We start from the raw sequence: 23,836 nt of genomic DNA, 5'->3' as shown, positions 1-23,836 counted from the left end.
ACCCTCCAGCTTCTACTCCCTCATCCCCTGGCAGTGTCTTCTACTTGCAAGCTGGGCTCTGCTGGGTCCAGAGGCCCCTAGTAGTGGTCAGCAGCTCTGCAGCCCGTTTCTGTAAGGGGACGGGGGGGGGGAGAGGGAAATTCTGCGCGCACAACATAAGTTCCTGGAAAATTCTGCATTGTGTAATGGCACAGAATTCCAGTGGCACAGAATCCAGGAGTAAGTGTTAAAAATAAGGGCCTATGTAGTATGCACAATAACAAGCTGGATCTAAATTATGCGATAAGGTTTCTATAGCTCTCTAGTGTTAAGTTCTGTAGAAAGCTGAAAATTCTGAGGCAGATGTTATATGTAAAAAGTTGAGGTTGTGAATTATGAAAATTAATGATCATGATGGTGTTACATTTATTTTAATATTAAAATACTTATGCTGCCCTTCCCTCATTTTGATATTTTCATTCTCCCACTGTTTTTTTTTTTTTTTTAAATATTGACATAACCTCTACAATGAAGTTAGTACTATTTTGGGTTTTAGAGAAGGGTAAATAGATTTGAACAGGAAGTTTTAACAAATGGGATAATGAAAAATTGGGGCATTTGGTACCTGTAAAAGTATGGGAGGGAGTCTGGGAGTTTGGGCTTTCAGGAAGTGGTTGAAGGTTTTGTCACTAGTGATGACATTAAATGCTGCTTCTCTTTCCTTGCACCATGTGGGCAGGTGCAGGAGTGATTTGCAGGGATGGGGAGAACTTTACTTTCTAATTTTTCACCCAGCAATTAGCTGTCCCGTTGCCATAGTCCAATAACGGTCATTGCATTGAACAGTGATGGATAAGCACACCACTGACTGTTCCTGCTATAAAGTACTCAGCAGTAAAATAGTTAATGTTGACATTTAAACTGTTACCATGCTTCAGTTAGCATCCAGAGATGAGTGGGGCAGGTCATACCTCAGAGCTATTGTTTCAGGCAGTTGATATTTTAAAGATAAGCTAAGGCTAGATACTTACTTTTAAATAAAAGCTGAAGTGAAAGTCCTAGTCTGGGACTGTGGCTCAGCGTACTATGTTCTGAAATAGCAGTATGCTAAGCTGTACTCAAGAACTTTTCCTGGATTGTAGCAATGTCCACATGGGATGTTACTGTGCGGCAAGCTGGTGTTCTGTAGATTCAGCCCTGGTTTGCAGCACAGTAACTTGCCATATAGGCAAGCCCGTCGTGAACTCAAAATGATCCTTCCATCTGTGGAAAGAAAAAACATAGCCTGCCTTTTTTTTTTTAGTTTGGCATTTTCACGTAATTTAACAGAAAAGATAGTTAGAATCTCCTATATAATACTTCATATTTAAAATACTACCAGGTTCCATGACAAACTTGCTCTTGACTTCATTATATGTATTGTCATTCTTCACACGTTGCATGCACATCAATATATGTATTATTACGCTCTTATTTTTGTCAGATGTAATTACAGATTTATTATGTATTTTAAATATTACTTACTGCTAAGTTAATAGTAGCTCGCAAGTAGAAGTAATAATATTGCCTTTTAAAAATCAGTATTTGCTGGCCTATTTTTTGATGGGGAGCAGTGAATATATCAGACAATTTTTTGCATTGTGTCTAATTATATTTAAGAATATTTATATCTTAAAACAGTTTTATAAAAATTAGTCCATAAGGTACACTGAAAGTCTTGGAAAAACTGTTCCTTTTTGTAGTCAATTCTCCAAACAAATTTACATCAAATGCATAATGTGAACATAAGCAGTCTTTTCCTGGTGTCACCACTAAGTTAATTTTTGTTTACCATTAAACTAGTTTCTACACAGTATAAAAATTGAGTTTCTCTCTTTATTCATCTGTAGTTATAAGAAGCAAAGTGTCATGATGTCATTACTCTTCTAATATGTACGGGATGGAATGGAAGCTGATCCATGTTATTGATTAATATAATGTAACTTTTTCCTAAAGCATGTACTTTAGAATATAGTAACTTCCTGTAAAATCTAACTTTTGAAAGGTGAAATGAAGTTCTAGTCCTTTATTTCCAGCATAATCTCACAAAATCACTTTTAATAGGGCTTTATCCCCAGCCTTTACAAATAGAGAACCCACCAATAAGTTGCTATTGAGACTTCGTCAAAATATTCTTACGCTAAAGGACAGGTACATTCGGTGCATCTGGAACTGGTATGAAAAGGATGGCTTTAAGAATCTAAGCTCACTTAAACAATTACAGGAATATGTATAAATAAAAATGAATTTAAATTTGCTAATGCATTGCTATAACTTAAAATGATTGAACATATGAGTTAAAATCTTCCAATCTTCCCTGCCTCCCCCTTTTTTCAGTTTAGTAGTATTTTGTTATACATTGCATTGCTTCTGTTTTTTCCAATAGTTAGTATGAACTGACCTGCTTGCATTTATATTTTCATCGTAGGAAGCCTTACATCGGGAACAAATGTTGGAACAGAAGTTGGCCACCCTTCAGCGACTGCTTGCTGTCACACAGGAGGCTTCAGATACTAGTTGGCAGGTATCTGCAAGATTTCTCTTTAATGTACAGGCCTAAGAACTTAATATACAGTGGGCTATAAACTGTAACTTTCAATTTATTATAATAAATGAGTAAAAGTTGAAGGTTGGTTATCTCGCTTAACTGATAAAGAGACATTACTGCTAATAGACTAAGTGCACACATATGTTTATCTTAGAACTAACCAGTACTATTAATTGTTTCTAAAGTGAATGTCTCTTAAGGAAGTGATATTTACCCTTTTCAGATATTTAATGTCTAGACTTTTCCTGTGAAATGCAAAAACCATATAAACATTTTGTTTTATTCTGTTAGTTTAAATTTATTATATTTTCCAACAGGCTTTAATAGATGAAGACAGACTACTATCAAGGTTAGAAGTCATGGGAAACCAATTACAAGCCTGTTCAAAAGTAGGTAGTTCACTTCTGATTAATCATATAGTATTTAGGAAAGTTGAATGGCAGTGTCCTCCTGAAAGCTTTGAAAATTAAATAGTTATTGTAAAGCAAACTTTCAGTGCAGTCGGAGCACAAACTTTCAAATGGGCTCACTGAAGCTTCAGTGTGGTGGGATGCTGGCTGGCTGGTAAGGAGAAAAGTGTCCTGGCTCCTTTAAGATTGCCCCCACTGCCTTGGATTTCAAGGAATAGACAGGAAATGGGTGTTGGGGGGCTCAGTTTCCTGGACCAAAGAGCAACCAGCAGGGACTGGCTCAGGTGAGGATGCAGATCAGCATGTCGGTTGTGTATTTGTACCCTGCTCCTCCCAGCCAAGACTCTCACCACAAAAGCAGTGCATACTCCATTCATGCATAAGATTAGGGTAGGATTGGGTTTCATATGTGCTGTTTTTTGTTGGGGCTGGGAAAGAATTTTTCCCTGACAGATTGGCCAAAGCAGAGTGGATGTTTTGGTTTTTTTTGTTTTTGTTTTTACTGGGAGCAGGTTAAGGCATCACTGGGGTAGATAATGAGGTAAATCAAATTGTCACAATTTAACAGGTGGCAGGCGTCCAGTGAAGGTACTTGTTCAATGGGGCAGTGTGGTTCCTTGATAAACTGGAGCTGGAAGTGGACTTAGGGGAAGGCTTCCCTCAAGGAAGCAGTAAAAGGGGGTTGGCAGTCCTATCATCTGGCACAGCGGGAAGATAACTGGCCCCTTTTTACTTGCCGGCCCTTAAACCTCATATGGGAGGTGGTGGAGGTCCCAGCAACAGGCAGAGGCCAAGTAGGGAAAGGGGAAGGCTGATGGCAGGCTTACCAAAATGTTGGGAACAATTAAAAAAAGACTGATAAACTGTGAAGTGCAGGTCATTGCCAGATATTTTCCAGATAAAAATTGTGGCTTAGTTAAACCACACCCTTGTGTCTTGTCTGTTTTCCTGTGTGGCCACAACAATGGGGTTTACAAAGTTTCACACTAAAACATTTCTTTAAGCAATTTTTGACAAACCTAAATTATACGAAATGGTAATTGTAATCAAAAGTTTTCATATTACCTCTTATTCAACATTTTCTGGGACCTTGTGCATAGCCAAAAATATGCCAGGAAAAGACATTCAACCTAGCTAAAACTTAGTTTTCAGCGTTTATTACCATGAATAGTGTTATATTAGGCATATACATGTAAATATGTAGTCAAATTTTTTAGGGTTTTTTCCTACAACAATCAGTGCTCGTTGGCCTCTTCGCTCTGGATGCAAATTTTTCAAATGTAAACTTGAATAATTCTTTGCATCCAATGAAGTGAGCTGTAGCTCACGAAAGCTTATGCTCAGATAAATTGGTTAGTCTCTAAAGTGCCACTAGTACTCCTTTTCTCTTTGTGAATATGACATCTGAGATTTTAGAGACAGAATGGCAAGCATGCTTTCGATAGCTGGATTACTGTTAGGTTTCAGAGTTACAGCCGTGTTAGTCTGTATTCACAAAAAGAAAAGGAGTACTTGTGGCACCTTAGAGACTAACCAATTTATTTGAGCATAAGCTTTCGTGAGCTACAGCTCACTAAGGTGCCACAAGTACTCCTTTTTTTTTTGGATTACTGTTAGTTTGCCAGTACATTGTGTACCATTTATTTTCTTCATTGTTATCTTATGACAGCCTGGATTGTATTTAGAAAAGAGAAAAAACAAAATCCTGTAAGATAAGAACCTACATTAGACCTTCCAAGTGGGACCTCTGTCATATACTAATATGTCAAAGTTTAGGTCTGCTAAACTTGACACTGTACTGGTAGCGCACTGATAGAAATGAGTAGATTTTGTTTTAATTTTTGTTACTTTAATAATGAATTCTGGTTCTCGAGTCTGCTGCCCTAAACATTCTAGCAAATGCCTGTCTCTTACCAGTTTATACCCAGCCGTACAAAAAGCCACTGAACATATTGTTGCCCTTAAGATTTTGTTACATTTGTCAAAATTGTTCCTCTATTCTTGGCAAAGTAGATCTTTAATGATAGTTTAATAGAGAGAACTACTGTATGTTCAACAAAAAGTTAACCTACAATAGAGTAGTGTTTTGAGATATAGCTCTGCTATCTTAAACTTCTACTTACAGAGTCAAACAGAAGACAGTATACGAAAGGAATTGGTAGCATTACAGGAAGACAAACACAACTATGAGACAACAGCCAAAGAGTCCCTGAGGCGGGTCCTTCAGGAGAAAATTGAGGTGGTCAGAAAACTATCCGAAGTGGAGGTATTTAGATTTTGTTTATTTTTATAATCAATGTTGTAGCACTATTTGAATATTCCCAACTGCTAGTCCTTTACTCTATTCTAGCACCTTCACTGCACCAGTATATGTTTGTTGTATTAGTATTCTAGGAACAGTATACTGGAGAGTACTGGAGATGTGCGTTTTGCCTGTTATACAGTATTTTAAGCAACAAGGAAGAAGTTAATGCACAGTAATGAAAACAGTGGAAAGTATCATGAAATGTTATGGCACTATAATAAACTTAAGGCTTGACATATAAATACGCTTATTTTTTGTTTTGTTACTTCTCTTGACAAGTTTGCTAATTATTGCTTTTGTTATTAAATGTGCATTTCACCCCTTTCTTGGCGATGTAGTTACTAGGGGAATCTAAGCTCAGATGCTGCTTCAGATTTTTGGTAAAATAATGTAACGACAACTCGGGCTATTGCTGCGTGCACTGTGCCAGAGATTTTTCCCTTTGTGCTATCTGTTGGGCTGTCTCTAGCTCTCTCTGGAGTCATGCGTGTATTCGCTGGTATAAGGGGCCCGGCCAGCCGTGCACCATCTCAGTTCCTTCTTACCACCCATGACAGTTGCTGGAACAACCCTTTCTTGCTCTGGCAAGTTTACTTCCCAGTGATTTTAGGCCTACCTGTACCTTGATGACTGGCTGATCAAAGGTTGGTCGCAGGCTCAAGATAGCATTGGTGCACAGTCCGAACCATCTTCAGAGTGCTGGGTCTGCTGATAAATGAGCAGAAGTCAACTCTTTCCCAGTTCAGAGAATTTATTGGGGCAGTGCTCAACTCAACCCAATCCAGGGCCTTCCTGCCAGAGGCCTTCTTCCAGACCATGGCAAATCTGATATCCAAAGTCTTGACCCACCCAATCACAACAGCTCAAGTGTGCCTCAAGCTACTGGGTCACATAGTCGCTTATATGGCAGTTCAACATGCAAGGCTGCACCTCATGCCCCTTCAGATGTGGCTAATGTCAGTATACTCCCTGAACAGACACCACTTGAACTCAGTACTTACAATCCCTCCCCCAGTCTTCACCTCTCTGGGCTGGTGAAAGAAGTCCAGGTCAGTAATGAAGGGGGTGCCCTTTGTGGCTCCACAGCCTTCGATGTCTTTTAGTCTTGGATGCGTCAGATCTAGATTGAGGAGCCCACTTCAATAACCTCAGGACTCAGAGTCTCTTGTACTGGGAAAAACTCTCCCTGCTCATAAGTGTCAGGGAGCTCAGGGCGTTGCACCTGGCATATCAAGTATTCCCCAGTTCTCAGCAAGGTGGTTCAAGTCCTGACAGACAGTACAGCAGCCATGTTCTATATCAACAATCAAGGAGGGGCCCAATCCTCTGCCCTACATCAGGAGGCCCTTGGTCTATGGGACATCTGTGTTAGACACTCAATTACTCTTGAGGTGTCTCACCTCCCAGGAGCCCAGAACGTGTTGGTGGATCACCTCAGCAGGTCCTTCTCCTTTCACCACGAGTGGTTTCTTGCCCGGAGGTCATCCATGTCATCTTCCAAAGGTGGGGGCCTCCGCATGTGAACCTGTTCACTGGGCAAAACAGAAAATGCCATCAGTTCTGTTTGCTGCCTGGGCACGGTACGGGCTCCTTCTCCGACACCTTCCTGCTCTCGTGGGCAGGCCACCTATTGTACTCCTTTACAATGATTGCCTTGGTTCACAAGGTTCTCCTAAATATCAAATGGGACAAGGCAAGAGTGGTCCTGATAGCATTGGTGTGGCCATGGCAGCATTGGTTCGGCATACTTCTGGACCTCTCAGTGGCAACTCCACTCTCACTGCCACTCTGCCTGGACTTGATTTCGCAAGACCACAGCCGGTTGCTTCACCCAAATCTCGCCTCTCTGCACCTAACTGCATGGGTGCCGCATGGCTGAACCCTGAAAAACAGGCCTGCTTGGAACAGGTTGGACAAGTCTTGCTAAGTAGTATAAAGCCTTACACCAGGGCTACCTAGTTGGCCAAGTGGAAACGTTCCATTTACTGGGCCTTCGAACAGGATCTCTCTCCATCCCAATCTTCTCTTTAGTCTGTCTTGGACTGTTTGCTCCACCTAAAGCATCAGGGTCTGGCACTCTCATCTACTCCCATGGGACTTAAACTTGGTCCTTTCAAGGCTTACGGAGGGCCCCCTTCAAATCATTAGCATCATGCTCCCTACTACTTCTCTCCTGCAAGGTCACCTTCCTGGCGATAGCCTTGGCCAGAAGGGTCTCTGAGATCAAGGTCCTTATGTCAGAACCATTTTTACATGGTGTTCTTCAAGGACAAGGTCCAACTGCACCCTCATCTGGCCTTCCTGCAAAAGAAGGTGTCTCAATTCCACCACAACCAGGTCATTTTTCTACCTGTCTCCTTCCCAAAACCTCACAAAAGCTATGCGGAATGACGACTCGTACATTGGACTTTAGACAGATCCTTGCTTTTTATATTGAGAGTACTAAGCCCTTCTGCAAATCCATGCAACTCTTCATGGCAGTAGTGGAAAAGATGAGAGGCTACCTGTGTCAACCTAAAGAAGCATGTATGGATAACTGCCTGTATTTGGGCTTGCTATGAACAGGCAAATGTCCTGCCTCTAGTTACTATGACTGCTCATTCCACAAAAGTCCAGGCTTCGTCAGCAGCATTCCTTGCACAGGTACCAATCCACAACATCTGCAGAGCCATGACCTGGTTGTCTCTTCATACCTTCAGTTCATGCTGCGCCATCATCCAACAAGCCCAGGACAATGCCAGTTTTGGGAGAGCAGTGTTGCAGTCAGCATGTCCATGAACTCCGAGCCCACTTCCTGGGGAACTGCTTGTGGGTTACCTAGCATGGAATGGACATAAGCAAGCACTCAGAGGAAAAAAAAACAGTTACTAACCTTTCGTAACTGTTGTTCTTTGAGATGTTTCTCATGTCCATTCTATGACCCACCATCCTACCCCTCTGTTGGAGTTACCAGCAAGAAGGAATTGAGAAGGTGCGGGGCCAGTGGCACCTCTTATATCAGTGCATAAGTGCGCAACTCCAAAGGGCGCTAGAGCTGGCCCAATGGATGCCAGTAAAGGAAAAATTTCCAGCCACAGTGCAGGTGGCATGCACGCAGCTAGTGTGGAATGGATATCCACAATACATCTCGAAGAACAGTTATGGAAGGTTAGTAACCATTTTTTCTCCAGAGCCTACTCTCATTTTTTCTTACACACACAACTTGTTTCTCCACTTAATGTGTGGTTATTCTTATTTAAATTGAATGTTACAAAGGTGTTTTTAAATAGGTAATATTTTTGCCAACATTTGATCTATCCATTTGGCCTTTATTAACCATTTGAAGCAAAGAGGTTTTTAGATCATATTTCTTGTCATAAATTGAAATCTTCAGTATCAAACTTCAATATTCATAAACTGTCGCTATTTTTTGGTTTTCACATGCACTAATTTTTTCCTTATAGCGAAGTTTAAGTAACACTGAAGATGAATGTACTCACCTGAAAGAAATGAATGAGCGGACTCAGGAAGAATTAAGAGAATTAGCAAACAAGTACAATGGAGCTGTAAATGAAATTAAAGACCTCTCTGACAAACTGAAGGTAGGAACAGAACTTTATCTAACCTTCTGCAATTGTTAGTCCTTGCAATCTAACATTGCTAAGTAAAAACTAGTAATAACATTCTCAAGGTAACTTTTTTTTACCACCATAGAGGGAGTGACACAGCTCTCTTTCAAGCTGGTAAATGACAATACAGACCTGTTTCATGAACCTAAGCATTTTGATTGGTGAAATGAGAAACTGAAGCAGTTCAGCTGTCCTAAAAAGTTCTTTGGACACCTATGTTGTCCACATAAAACTGAGATGTTTGTTTTGTTTTACTATAAAATTATTGAAAATAAAATGTAGAAATTGTTCTGGGATGTTTTATCTTTTGTTATGGTTCCAAACAAGGTGTGTCTTGATGGACAGTGGCTTTTAGGACAAATTGTGGAATAAATTGCTGTGGAATTACATTAAAGAAATGGAAATACAGGAGAAAATGTATCTATATGAAATAAATAAGCTTTCCATGAACTTACTTCTGGAAACGGCTTTGTAGAAAAAGGTTACAGATGGGTATTAAACTTTCTTTATTAGAGTGGCTAAAAAGGGAGTCACATCTGAATGTTCACTCACATTCAAATTAGTGCATCGTTGTCTTATAACTTAATTTTTTCTCACATTTGATCAGGTGGCAGAAGGAAGACAAGAGGAAATCCAACAGAAGGGTCAGGCAGAGAAAAAGGAATTGCAACATAAAATAAATGAAATGGAAGAGCGAGAACAAGAGCTTCAGGCAAAAATAGAAGCTTTGCAAGCAGATAATGATTTCACCAATGAACGGCTAACTGCTTTACAAGGTCAGTCATCTAGTCAAAAAATACTTTGATTTTATCTTTTTTCTTTTAATCTGTGAAATATCTTTTTCTTGGAATTCTGTTTACAGTACGGTTAGAACACCTGCAAGAGAAAACTCTTAAAGAACACAACAGCTTAGGTAGGTGTGATATTAATGTTCTTTGCTTAAAGCTGGATTTCATCTTTAAATTTTTACCCCATTAATTATATTATAGCAATTCTTATGATCTAGATATTGCTGACAGTAAGAAAAAAGCATTTAAAATTATGCATTTGGCTGTTGTTTCCTCTTAATCACTGATCATAGTTGCATTTGACATGTTAAAATTGAAAGTAATATCAATGTAACAAAATACCAGAAGAGGGCACTGCTATTTAAAATATTCATCAAGTTTTTCTTTTGTCCATTGCTTGCTTGTGAACTCAAATATGTTTGTGTAGGAAAATGTTGTTTTAAAAAAAAATAATTTTTTTTTACTTACTTGATGGTAATTTTTGACACATTTGATCAATATGTGACAGGATCTGTTGTGCAAGAAAGTATCATTAAATTGTATCATGTGTCCTAACATAGATTATTTGGTTTGATTTTTGCGTCAATACTTAGGATAAGGAGACAGTATGGAAAGCCAATTACATTACACAGTGCTCTACATAAAATACTTCGCTTGAATCCAGAAATAATACCCTTTCTTAATTGTAGGCATACAAGTTGATGACTTCATACCTAAAATTAATGGGAGTGCAGAAAAAGGTAGTGTATCCTAAATAAAGACTAACTTTTTTCTTATAGTTGCTGTTTAAACTTGAACAAATTGTGTTTATTCTCTAAGGTTTTGTTTTTAATATTTCCTGTTACTTTTTTAAAACAAAAAATATGTAGATTGTCACCTGTTAAAAAGGCAGTCTTTTTGGTTAGACTTCAAATCTAGGTTTTGTAATGAGGCTTTTCAAAACCTAATGAGCCAAACCAGAAAGTAATAGCTTAACCTTTCTTCAGATGGACTCCCATTGAATTCAAAGGAAGTCTGCCTAAGATGTCAGGATCCTGCAACTATATTAGCAGAAATAGTTTCATTACTTTTAAAAAATCAGTGTAAACATTTTTGTACTTGCTTGCCACCCAGACATTATACTCTTCAACTAGTAAGTCAGAAGAGGTAAGTAAATAGGCCTGACTATTAGAAGCAAGTGAATGTTTTCAAAGTCTACCTTGAGTGAAAAGTATAAGTATATACACAGCATAAATAGTAAAAACTAAATAAGATTTTTAAAATGCAGTTTTTATCGGAGATGTTAATAAAACAGATACAGTAACCTCCTTTTTCCACAAAGGAATTTAAAATGATTTTTTATGACCTGTGTCCTTTTAAGTTAAATATACTTTTTTAAACTTTACTTTTTGGGGGTTTAATTACCTATATATTTTTAAGACTGGGGTTGCTTTTTCCTTCTGTCAAAAAGTGTGCATTATCACACCATATGTAGTAATCAACCCCAGGCTTTGACCACATACAGTGTGGTGCTCATGTGTGAGGCTAGAACTGGGCATAGAGTGCTTGAGATTATAAAATGTTGGAAAAGACTTAAGTTTTGCAATAAATAATCATAATTTAAATTTTTTGTGTCTCATGAAAATATGTACTGTAAATGGTGCTAAAATGGAAAAATATTTTTGCAATAAAGGACTTGTAAAATAACTTCGCTTGGTGAATGCTGAAGATGTTCTTTTATCTGCCACACTAAATATTGATTGGAAGCATTATTGCTTTTGATCACTAATCTTATTTAATAAACTGGCACATAGTAGTTCAGATCCAATGCTTTTAAAAAATGTTTATTCTACTTCTATAGAGTCAAAAAGGTTGTTACTGCTAATACAGTATTTTTTTCCAAGCGGAATGAGTTCTTCTATAGGGCTTAATTTTGGGAGTTCCATTTTGCTTGCATATTAAGTATGTCATAACTTTTAGCATGCAGACTTATTTTTGTCAATATTTTTGTCTCCATCTTTCAAGCATGAATTCTCCCTTTACCATGCTTAACCTTGCCCCCAGTGCTATTCCAGACAGGGTTCTGAAGTTCTACCATTTCCTTCTTTTATATTTATTGACATTCTCTTTCCACTAATAGATTTCTTACTGCCGTTAACGTGCTTACTGTATTGCATGGCCTCCATGGAGATTGATGATGCTGTGAATTGTCTAGCAGAAAACACTTGTGTAGAGAGTTTGATTGACCAATGTTTGCAGCCTTTATAAGTGCCATATGCATTTTGAAGCAAACTTTAAAATACTATACATTGATCCTTTATTAGATTTTTATATAAACGGAGGCTTCTTACGTGAGGTTTGTAGCTATCTCAGAATGTGTAAAACACACATGGGGAAAACTTAGATTGATACCTAAAGAAAGTGAAAGTGTGATTAACTTTAGTTATATACTAAAGTCCCCTAAGTACCAGTTATCTCTCCTAACTCCATCCTGAATTCCAGACACTTAACTATGATGCATATTGTCTCTTACTCCTTAGTGCTAATGTCTTTTGTGTATGGTATTTCTCTGACCTACTGCCAAGTCACCGGATTGGCTGTAGATTATTTTTTTTACTGATGTAGCATTCTATCTTAGTGTCCAGAGTTTCAAAACTTTGGAATTTTAACCTTAATGACATTTTAATAATTGTTTAAGAAAGCTCTTCAGATGTGGAGTTGTTTTTAATCTCTAGAAAGCGATTAAAAAAAAATTTCCATAAGAAAGTGAGTTCACTTTTTTGTAAGTGAAAGAATGGTTTAAAACTGAAATGTCATGTTTTCAGTTACTGAAATTGTGACGTATCCTGTAGAAAACACTTGGGTGCACCATGACTACTTTTAATCTTCATGCTTTCCAAACCATAAGAAAATTGAGGGTTAGGATTTTTTTCAGAAAGTAATATACTACTTTGGACAAGAGTAGCTTAAAGCTAAGCTGAAATGTTTTATTTATTTTTTTAAATTGTGGACTTCCAGATTACAGATGTATGTATTTTAGAACAAAAACGTTGAAAGGAACTGTCAAATCTAGAAATTTTTCAGTCATTTCAGTTAATGCATACGCCAATTTTTGTGGGTTTACAGCCGTATTTTCATTTTGAAAATTCTCTCCCCATTGTTGTGACTGTACCGCCACCTCTAAGCACTGCAAAATGATGAGCCAAGCCCTGAAATGTAAGAGTCAAATTGGTTTTAAAATGATATTTAGATAAATAAATATATCATTGTTTTTTTTGTTGGCTGTGGGTTTTTTCAACTCTATGGGGAAGCCTTGCACTCCCAATTTGTATGTGGTCATCTGAGGTTCAAAATTTAATCTAAATACATAATCGTTCGTGTTCGCCCCGTGCATACACCCTGCACTTCTTTGTGTCCCTCTCCAAAAGGACAAGTAGGGCTGTGTGGGCGAGCTGCCCTCAGTTCCTTGTCAACCACCTTGGCCTGAGATGGAGCATTAATGTGCCATACTTTCTAAGTCTATTTAGCTTAGTTACCCTTCTTTATTATTTTTTTTCTTTAGTTTTATTTAGAAATTTAGGGGGACTTTCTCTCAATCCCTTTCCCCTTTGTGGAAGGGGACATTCCCCTTCTGAATACTGTTGCCCCTGTTTCTGTCAGGCTCTCCTGGCTTCAGGCAGTGCATCTCTTGCTGGGAGGCTATCCCAATCAGTGACAGGCATTCCAATTGTATCTGGTGCTTGGGAGAGTCCTGTATCTCACAAAAGTATTCCATCTGCTCCGCTTTTAAAGACCGAGCAAGGAAAAATTGGGAGCTAAAACTGAGTCTCTTAATGATGAAGCACTCCTTCTATCCGGCCTCAGATCCAGATCAAGAGACCCCCCCAGGACTTTGGTTGCTGAGTGCTCCATCAACTTTGGCATGTTCATCTTGATCTGTCCATGGAGAAGACCCATAGAAAAGGGAGTCATTCCCCACAAAAGGAGTTAATCTAAAATAGACCTTGGTCCCTGCAGAGCAAGACCATGGCAGAGACCTCTCATCCCACTCTGGGTATGGCTGAGGATCCAGATACTCTCGATACAATCCTGTGTCCAGGGCTCTAGGCTCACTAGAGAAAAAGAACAACAAGCATGCCTCAGTACTGAGATCTTCAGTGCCGCACAAGCCAGTCACTGCATCGTTGAAGCCTGCCCCTCTGTGAGAATGGTACCCACAACTCATTCAGTAATGTCTACATTTAAATTGGTCACTAAGATAACCTTGGTAGTGGGAAGACACCATCATTAGTACCCTCTACTTAAACCAGAGTAGACTTGCCAGAGCAGCATAGAGCCTCCGTACTGACCACAAAACAGGGTCCTGCTCTTCAAACCCGCCTAGTACTCCATGAGTACTCCATGAGTTCAGATTCTCAAGGGGTCTAGTTTTGAGGGAACCAGAGTCTCCCTCGTTAGTCAGCACTGAAAGGTTATCAGTACCAAAACAAGCATGGTTGCTCAGGTCTGACCTTTCCCCAGTGCTGCTTGACTCTCCAACATCTTCAGAGAGTGCTAGTGTCCACCTCTTGAAAAGGAGGAATTCCCCTCTGATTTGAATATTTCCATCCACAGTTTGCTGGCACCTCAGACAAAAGGATTTCCATCCTGACACTTTTTGACAAGAGTAGGGAGCTACACCAAAGATGGGTCTGTTTCCCCAAGTTGGTTCGAGCACCAGTGAATGGTCAGGGAGTCACAACATAAGCTCATGGACATTCTCCAAAGAACTCCCTCTACCTGAGTTGCCATGCCTCTTAAGAAGGCCCTGTTGGATCCTACTAAATCCATCCAACCCCCTACAATAATTCTGCCAATGTGTAAATGGAAATATTATGTGCTGGCTTAAAACTTTGAATTTTTGTTCTCCCATCCAACACCGAAGTCCCTGGCTGTGGAGGCAGTAAACCAATGTGGCAGACAATATAATGCAAAAGCTGCACCATATTATAAGGACCAAAAGTGCCTGGATCTATTCATCAGAAAGACCTATTTATCCATCACTCTTCAATTTAGGACCGTGAAACTCTCATGGCGAAATACAATCACTCAAATATGCTAAATTCACCACCTTTATTGGGCGCTTGCCGTCTGGTCAGCATGACCTGTTTCAGGCTATTATTACGAAGTCAGTTAGCTAGAGCATCGCTACAGAACTCGTTAGATGCAGCCAATGCTGTAGCTGGATCCAAGGTCCCAAACTGCTCAAAGATCCCACTCCACTTCATTCTCAGAATTCCAGAGACCATATGAACCACCCAGGAAAAAGTCAAGGTTCCCGAGTAAGAGACCACTTGCTTCCTCTGCACCCGCTACTGAGCTGTCATTGTCAAAACTAATGGTCAGATGATAGTCTGCTCGAGAGCCTGGAAATATCCCACAACATCGAGCTGCATATATATTTTATTCACTTTCAACCCTTTGGAGGCTCTCTCCCATGCGGAAAGAAAATGGGACAAACAATCAGATCAGACTACTGCATGCTGGAGGTTATATCAGGGTTCGCTATCCATTTTACCTCCCTCCCCTATATCCAGCCCCCTTCCCCATCCCTCTTTAGGGACCCCCTCTCACAAGCATCTCTTAAAGCAAGAAGTTGATTCACTTCTGCCAATGGCTGCTGTACAAGGAACTATTCAGCACAGAGGAAAAGGGTTTTGCGCCCACTCTTTTCTGGACCCAAAGAGGAACAGAGAATCGAGATCGATTTTGAATCTAAGACAAACAATTTTGTCAAGTCACAGAAATTCAGGATAGTGCCTCTCTCAGACATAATTCCATCACTAGAATCAGGGGATTAGTTTTTGGCCCTCAACCTTCAGGATGCCTATTTTCATATCACAGTTCACCCATGTCTCAAACTATTCCTGTGCTTTTCAGTAGAACACCTGAAGTATCGAGTGCTCCCACTTGTTCTTTCATCTGCCCCAAGTGTGTGCTCAAACGTGCAGGTGGTGGTCACAGCTGACCTCTGACATCTGGGGATAATCATTTTTCCATACCTTGATGGCTACTCAATGGCTGGCCTTACAACTAGGTTTTCAATACCACAAAGATAATGAGATCCCTGTTCTGCAAACTAGCGTTGCAGTTCAACATCAAGAAATCCCCTTTTGAGCCTGGTATTAAAAAAGAAACGTAGGGGAAAAAAAAGTACATAGGAGCCTCCTTAGACACTGTATCAGCCAGGGTTTAACTCCCCACCTCCACCCTCACCCCAACAGATTCTCAACATTGGTAAATCTCATCTCAAAGATTCATATCAGCCCACAGACATCAATAAGTTGTCTTCAAATACTCAGATACATGGCAGGTTTCCTTTGTGATGCCACTTCCCAGGCTCTGCCTTCTGTGTTTCCAGGGTTGGTTCAGGACTGTTTTTTACTCTGAACGAACACAGCTTAAACAGGTTCGTGTCAGTCCCTCATCAGGTAAGAGACTTTCAATTGGTGGACGAACCCGGATAATGTCTGACCAGAGATTTGGTTTGTTCAGCCTCCTCCCTCTATCACCATAATGGCAGATGCATCTCTGGGCTGGGGGCACACTTAAGGACCCTCACTACCCAAGGCAAAGAGTCTACCCAAGAGAGACAACTGCACATTAGGTTTCTTGAGCTGAGGGCAGTCAGGAATGCTTGTATCCACTTCCTGCCTTTAATCAAGAACAAGTCAATAAAAATCCTCATGAACAACATAGTTTGCATGTTCTGTATCAACCAACAAGAAGGGGCAAGGTCCCCCTTCCCTTTGTGATGAAGCATTAAAGCTTTGGAACTGGTATATAGCCAATTGCATTCTTATTTCAGCAACTTACTGAAACAGAACAGGTTAAGACTACCTCAGCAGGCATTTCTCACAGGACAATGAATGGGAGTTGGAACCTCTGATTTTCAGTCAAATTTTTCTGACTTAGTGGGTTCCAAAAATAGATCTTTGCCATTGTGACCAACAAGAAATGCAAACATTTTTCTCAAGAAAGGGGATTGGGTCCTTTCTCTTTGGGAGCTGCCATCCTTGTTCCATGAACAAGAAGTCTTCTATATGTTTTTCCCCCCATGCCCCTGATTCTGAATGTAAGAAACAAGATAAAGCATGACAAAGCCAGAATTGTATTAATAGTCCCAGTGTGGCCCAGACAGATATGGTATCTTTATCCAATTCACCTAGCCATCGGTCAGGCAATTAGCCTTCTGCCCGCTCCTCATCTCCTTTCCTAGGATGCCAGCCTCACTCTTCATCCCAACCTGAAGATACTGTATCTCAAAGCTTGGCTCCTTGATGATTCATGGGACTAGTCAATAGGGAGGTACAACAGGTATTACTGAAGAGTAGGAAAGATTCCATGAGATACTTACCTCTACAAGAGAAAAAGTATCAGCCTGAGGTGTATCCAGAGAAGTGTTCCACCTGTTGATTATTCCCTCTCAATCATACCTTGATTACCTCCTAGAGCTAAAAAAGATAGGATTATCCATGAGCTCTATCAGGGTCCACTTGGTGGCTATAACAGCCTTCCATGCAGTGGTTGAGGTATTCTCAGTCTTCCCATCCTACAACTGTAAGGTTTCTGAGAGGATTGGGGAATCTTTTTTCCCCCAAGTTAAGGAACCTACTCTTATTTGGGAATTTGATTTAGTACTTAGATCCTTTATGGGCTCTCCCCCCTTTGAGCCAATGACTATGTCTTCCCTTGTTAATTTATCTCCTATGACAGCCTTTCTCGAGACGGTCACCTCTGTTTATAGGGTTGGAGAAATAGGGGCTCTAACAGCAGAAAAATATTACAGTATTTTTCAAGGACAAAGTTTCATTACATCCATGCCCAAAATTTTTACCCAAGGTGTCATCTGAGTTTTACCTGAACCAAGTTATCCACCTTCTGGTTATTTCGCAAATTCTAGAGAGGATGTCATTTTACACACTTCAATGCTTAGGAGGGCATTAGTCTTTTATGTGGACAGAAGTAAGTAATTTAGGAAGCCACCCAGACTGTTCATATCTGATGCAGTTAGCTCCAAAGGTTTGGAGGTTTCCACCCGGAGACTCTCTAAGTGGATTTCTGTCTGTATCACATTTGCTATAAATTTACAGACATATGGACTCTTCCTAGGGTGTTGGCCCATTCCATAAGATCTCTATCTACATCTACGGCATTGCTCAGGTATGTTTCTATTCTGGATATTTGTAAGGCTGCCACATGGATTTCCATACATACCAGTTTTCTAAATCAGATACTGCTATTAAAAAGGTTATATTGTCTTCAGTCGTGGACTTAGTGCCGAAACCCCCTCCTCCAGCTGGAGGTACTGCTTGGTAGTCACCTGAAGTGGAGTGCCCAAAGGGACACTACTGGAAGAAGGAGGGGTTATCTCAGATTATGCAGTAACTGGAGATCTTCGAGATGTGTGTTCCTATGGGTGATCCATTATCTGTCCCCCTTCCCCTCTGCTTTGGAGTTTCCTCTGGGGGCCTCATGGTAGAGAAGGAACTGTGGGCAGTTTGCCCACACAGCCCTATATAACTTTGGAGTGGGGCACAAGGTGCATGCACAGGCCAAATAGGCACTAATACCAAAAATCTCTGATTAAAGGTGCAAGGGGTATGAGCACACCTGAAGTGGAGCACCCATAGGGGGACACATTTCAAAGAACTCCAGTTACTCACACCTTGTGCAGTAAGCTCTCCTCCTTTCCTTCTATCTATCTAGAAAAAATAGGCAGCTGCCCCACTCACATTCTCCGTCATGCTTCCCCCCATCTCCTGTCACCTACTTCTGCCCTGTATTCACTATGCCCCCATATTTCCATTCCTTTTTCTATAATACAAAGAATAATAGAGGCCCCAGCAGAGGTCAGGCCCTCGTTCCACGAGGTGTTATTAATATGTAATAAAAGACAGACCGTGCCTGACCCAAAGAGCTTACAATCTAAAGAGTAAAGACTGTGTATGAAAAAGGAAGTATTGTTATCCCCATTTTATGTATGGAGAACTGAGCCTCGCAAGGACTGTGATTTGACCATGATTACAGAGGAAGTCTTTGGCAGAGCTGGGAATTGAACCCACTGCAGGATGTTACACACAGGACCATTGTGTTTCCACGAAATCTCTTTGTGTTTTATTGTGATGAGACTCCAACCAAAAGAACCCAAGGAAAAATAACCTTTGCCAATGTAAAAAAAACAAAACTCTGTGTGTGTGTGTGTGTATATGTATGTATGTATTTTCAAATTTTAGGAGGGATTACAATTAAAGAGCAAAGAAAAAAATCACTTCAGCTCCAAGAAGACTCTTTAAAATAAGTATAAAAATATTCAAATTAAGAATAAAATATGTAAAAATGTTTTTCCCCCCTTAGTGCAAGGATTTAATCTTTTTTTGTTCAAAACTAATAATATACTAATGGTAGGAACTGCTTGTCTCTCAGTGCTGGGGGGTTTGATATTTCAGTAAACTGCAGCATAAGAAGGTGTCAAGGATTGCATCATCTTATATATTCTAAATTTATTTTTAATTTAAGTCTGTTGGTGAACACTGAGTTAAATCTTTGGTGTAACTATAGATTTGCCAGTGGAAGTAGAGTCAGGTGTGTGTGTGTGTGTGTGTGTGTGTGATTTATGACATAGCTAAACTGAAACAGGTGTTCTAGTTGGTGCTAAATGTAGGAATTTTTGTAAAATGAATCAGTTACTAAATTTGTTAAATAAAGATTTTTAGAAATAGTATAATATTTCTTGAAGTACATATTTTTCATGCATTTTCATTAATAACTTCCATAAAATTTAGTATTAAAGTTTACACTTTAAAAATTGAACATACTTTTAATTGAATATGTTAAGTATACTTTCCCAATATTTTATGCAACTAGGTCTAAAAAACAATCTGTAAAATTTCTAATCTCCAAAAAATAATTCTTAACTATTTCAACAGAATATGTCTTGTCTGCTTGTATATTCGGTTGATTCATCATATTGAAATCTGAGAATAACGCCTAATTTACAAATATTTTAATGTATATTTCAGATTTTATAGTTAAATCAGTTCTAAGATGATGAGGAGATGTAAACTGAAGTGTTTCTTTCTTTACTAGAGCACTTTCTTTCAAAGAGTGGAGGGGACTGCACTTTTATTCATCAGTTCATAGAGTGCCAGAGTGAGTACAGAGCATTCATCACATTGACTTTAAAACAAAAAACCAAAATATCAAAAATGAAAAATACATTTATCAGTACTGCTTAATATTTCTGCAGTAGTGGAAATGCGCTGTAAGTATAGAATTACGGCGTTATGAACTCCAACGAAGTTGACTCTTTACGAGTAGGAGATATCTTTGTTGCTTTTGTAAAGTGCTGAGCACATGATCTGTGTTTAACACTTTAATCTATTATTACTTTCTATCAGCGAGAGAGCATGAGTGCTGCCATGTTGCCGTATGTGTGTAAGATTGACCTAATTTTGTAACATTCATGGAAAATAAGAGAAGCTGGAAGCCTGACTAACATTGCCAATTAAAATAAACATTGCAGGCTGCAGCAGACAGATAGGGATGAGGTAATGGTGCCTGTTGTCTCTTCTCTATTTAGCATTATATATGTAATTTCTGATAATTTTAAGGTTTTATAATGCAGCTTGTGCTAGGTCAAGTGTGACTGCAGGAACGAAACTATAAAAGAGACTAGTATTTTCATGTGGAAATATAAGATTTTCCAAAAAATGTAAAGAAATGGAGCATAAGTGCTTACTACTGATCTTGTAGGAAGGCAGATAATTTTTGTGCTTGAGGTGAAAAACTTGCTTTTCAGAGCGAATGGTTTTCAGGATAATTAGTAGAGAAACAGTCATGTCTGCATGGAGCAAATCTTTAAGGAAAAACTCTGTTTCTAGTTAGCTTGTTCTGTGAGCTGGGACAGGAGCACGAGCTGGGGAGAACCCTGAAAGCACTGTGAAAGCATAGCTGGAAAATAGAACTCTTTTTAATAGCATGGAGACGCCAGAAAGAACACTGCTTCCCCACACACACAGTACTGTTGTGCTAGGAAGGTTTTTACAACATTTGTTAGGTGTAACTTTAAACATTTAAGTTAAATTTATGAATTAATAGAGCAGAGAGAAGTATGCATAAACAGAAATGAGGCAATACTTTTCTTTGACAATTGATTTTTGTAGTTATGCATGTTGACCGCTGTTGTGTTTCTTAGATTCACTGCCAAAATGTAATGAACATCGCATAGTATGAATTTATTGGTGGGTTTCTGCTTTTTAAGGTGAGGAATACAGTATTATACATTTAATTTATATCAGAATACTCTTAATGCCCATTTCAGAAGACCTAAGAAAAATTATCAATAAACCAAAATACATGAAATTAAATACAGGTTAATTCCATTAAAAAATGGCATGGGCTGTATCTTCCAAAACTTTAGGGACTGATCCAAAATTTCTCAAGTGGAGACTTAAAAAGAAAATTATCTTCAGTAGTTTTAAGCTTTCTGGAGATTACTTAAGGCTCCTCTTTCCAACAGAAGGCATAGTAAAAGTGAGCTTGCTGGCCTAATTGATGAAGTGAACTTCATTTTCAGTGGTATGGTGTATGCATTGTTTGCTCTTTTAGCTAATTAAAATTGTATATTAGTTGACCTTTTAGCATGAGATCCGCAAACTAAAGCGGATGAGCACTTCTATCACTATAAGGATACAAAAGTGATCATCTTGATTTAACTAAAAGATTTCAACATGCCTTTGAAGTAAGAGAGATAAGAAAATAAAAGATAAAACGTATTGAAAGAAGTGGGGAGAATTTGATAGGTGAAAACACCAAACTTCAAGAACCTGATCAAATAGTAATATTTCATTCTTGCTTTAAAAAAAAATGGAGCCACTGAATGAGGAATAATATGTAAATATAAATAAACAAACTTTCTGAAAGAGTAAATTTATATTTCCTTCTAAGCAGATAAGAAAAGAAATTGGAAATTCTAAATGGGCAGTTCCCAAACTGTAATCTGGACTATCAGAATGCCAACCCTAACTGTTCAGAAATCATGAGTCAAGGCCACAAAAATCATGAGCCTGAAAACAGATACATTTTGGGTTTTGAACATTTAGGCTACACTTGTCACGCTTTCAAGCTTTTCCTTGCAACAATGAAGGCTAGAAATGGATTTTAATTAAAAATGAAGGCTGTGATCCTCCTGTATTCACAAGACTCTGGGAGCTGGGACTTTAAAATACACACCAAATATTATCACTCATGCTAAAATCACCAGAGAAAGCAACTGGGCTATGATTACAGCTAGTACACAGAGCTAGCCACATTATACTGACTTTTCTGTTTGTTTCCAGGAGTTTTTACAGTTGTCCAGGTTTTTCTTTCCACAGGGAGAGACTGGAGATCTGTAAAAATGCCTGAAAAGGAGCTGTCAGTCTAGCTTCCTCTGCTAGTGTTTGCTGCTACAAAAGAGAAGTAGAGGAACCAGTAAGACTGGATATGCCAGGCACCAGCAGGGGAGAAAGGAATGAGACAGCTATACAGTGTGTCCAGAAGAGAAGAGGATGTTGTGGTGGCTGAGCAGCATTTCTAAGGGCACAGAGGAGGAGGGAACGATGTCTGTAGAGATAGGAAGAAAGGGGAATTATGTGGTAGCAAAGCACAAGTAGGGAGAAAGAAAAACAGAAGATGAAATGAAGAGCATCAGAAGACTGTGATTAACTCTTAAAGAGAACAAAATACTTACTGTGTTCATAGATATTGTAATCCATGTAACCAGCTACTGTCATCGCGACAGGGATGTTATGTGATCAGTAATGGGAGTGAAGGTAGTTGGTGCCATCGCAAATTGGGGGCAGGAGTGGTGGCATATAGTTCAGAAGACACTAAGGCCTGAATTTGCTGAGGAGCCTAATGGAATTTACAGCAAAATCCCCATTCAATACAATGGAAATTAGTCACCTAGTTTCCTTGGGCTTGTTTGAAAATCCCAGCCTTAAGATTTGGGCCACACTATGAAAAGTTTTGTGAAACCCTGTTTTGAATGGTCTGGGAGGACAGTAGCTTGATATGTTTGTTAATTGCTCCTCACCTATTCCCTCCATTTCTCACTGCTTTTTGCCTTAACTGCTGGACTGCTTCACCATATTTATAAGGTGAAATCCTGGTCACTTTGAAGTCAGTGGTAAAACTCTCATTGATTTCAGTAGGGCCAGGATTTCACTTTTTCAGTCTTTTGTTAGGTCTGTAGTGATACATTGCTGTTAATGTGGGACACTTGATTATCCCAAAAGTGGTGAAAACAGTATGCAGATAAGAGGAAAGTGATGCAACGTGCAATTTTCCTCCTATTTTAAGCTTTGCCTTTTTTTTTTTCTCCCATTGGTATTTTAACCTTTGCTTCTGTGCTTTTTTTTAAATAAAAGTGGGTATATTTTATGTACAACTAACTGTTCCCTTAAACTTTTAAGCAAGTTTTTTATTTTTAAAAGTGGAAATTTCTTTTAATTATTTTACTGGTTATTTCTATTTTCATAAATAACATATGGGAGACATTAAAGGTGACCGACAAAGGGGAAAATTGGGCTTGTGACCTTTTGCTTCTTTCTGATATATTAAATGGGCTTAAAGTTTTGTCTGCCCTTGAAGACGCTCTAATGCTTTGTCTGAATATTAATAAAATGATAAAGCTTAAAGAGTTACTTGTGAGCAATTAAGGGAAAGCATTTTTAGTCAGACTTCAAACATGCGGGATAATTATTTTTTAACTCCTATGTAACTTCAGACACTGTCACTTTGGATAAAAGATGTTCTTGTTAAAGATCCAACATGTTTATTGTGAGCTGATGCACCTAAACTGTTCTGAGCTTAGAAGACTTAACATTATTATTACTAGAGTAGTAGTAATAATTACAGTGCACTATTGTGCTATATGCTGTATGAACACACAGTGCCTCAAACAATGGGGTCCTAGTCCATGATTAGGTACGATTATTGTAGTAATACAAATAATAATAATAAGACAGTCCCTGTCCCAAAGATACTAAAATATAAATTAAGAAGACAAAGGGTAATTCTAAGGTAGAAAATCAAGCAGAAAACCCTAAAAAAGCCCCCCCAAAACCCTTCAGGCCACATTCATTCATCATAAAGAA

At 39.0% G+C, this 23,836-nt stretch overlaps 1 protein-coding gene across 28 annotated transcripts in view; it reads left to right on the top strand.

Annotated features, from left to right (window-relative positions):
• The window catches only part of SLMAP (sarcolemma associated protein), a 161,785-nt gene that overhangs the window by 97,425 nt on the left and 40,524 nt on the right, over nt 1-23,836 (top strand). For 16 of the 28 annotated variants that reach the window (XM_073351457.2, XM_073351448.1, XM_073351466.1 and 13 more), the window contains exons 7-14: nt 2,447-2,542; nt 2,884-2,955; nt 5,102-5,242; nt 8,725-8,862; nt 9,497-9,665; nt 9,752-9,802; nt 10,367-10,417; nt 19,785-19,847. In XM_073351457.2, coding sequence (XP_073207558.1) covers nt 2,447-2,542; nt 2,884-2,955; nt 5,102-5,242; nt 8,725-8,862; nt 9,497-9,665; nt 9,752-9,802; nt 10,367-10,417; nt 19,785-19,847 — 781 coding nt within the window. The remainder of the gene's footprint in view (nt 1-2,446; nt 2,543-2,883; nt 2,956-5,101; nt 5,243-8,724; nt 8,863-9,496; nt 9,666-9,751; nt 9,803-10,366; nt 10,418-19,784; nt 19,848-23,836) is intronic. The other 12 variants (XM_073351450.1, XM_073351472.1, XM_073351463.2 and 9 more) reach the window with 4 other exon arrangements.

The sequence above is a fragment of the Lepidochelys kempii genome, chromosome 7, assembly GCF_965140285.1.
Source record: "Lepidochelys kempii isolate rLepKem1 chromosome 7, rLepKem1.hap1, whole genome shotgun sequence".
NCBI classification, from domain to species: domain Eukaryota; kingdom Metazoa; phylum Chordata; order Testudines; family Cheloniidae; genus Lepidochelys; species Lepidochelys kempii.
Note: the sequence above shows the minus strand (reverse complement) of the source record. Positions and strands in the feature narration are given on the sequence as shown.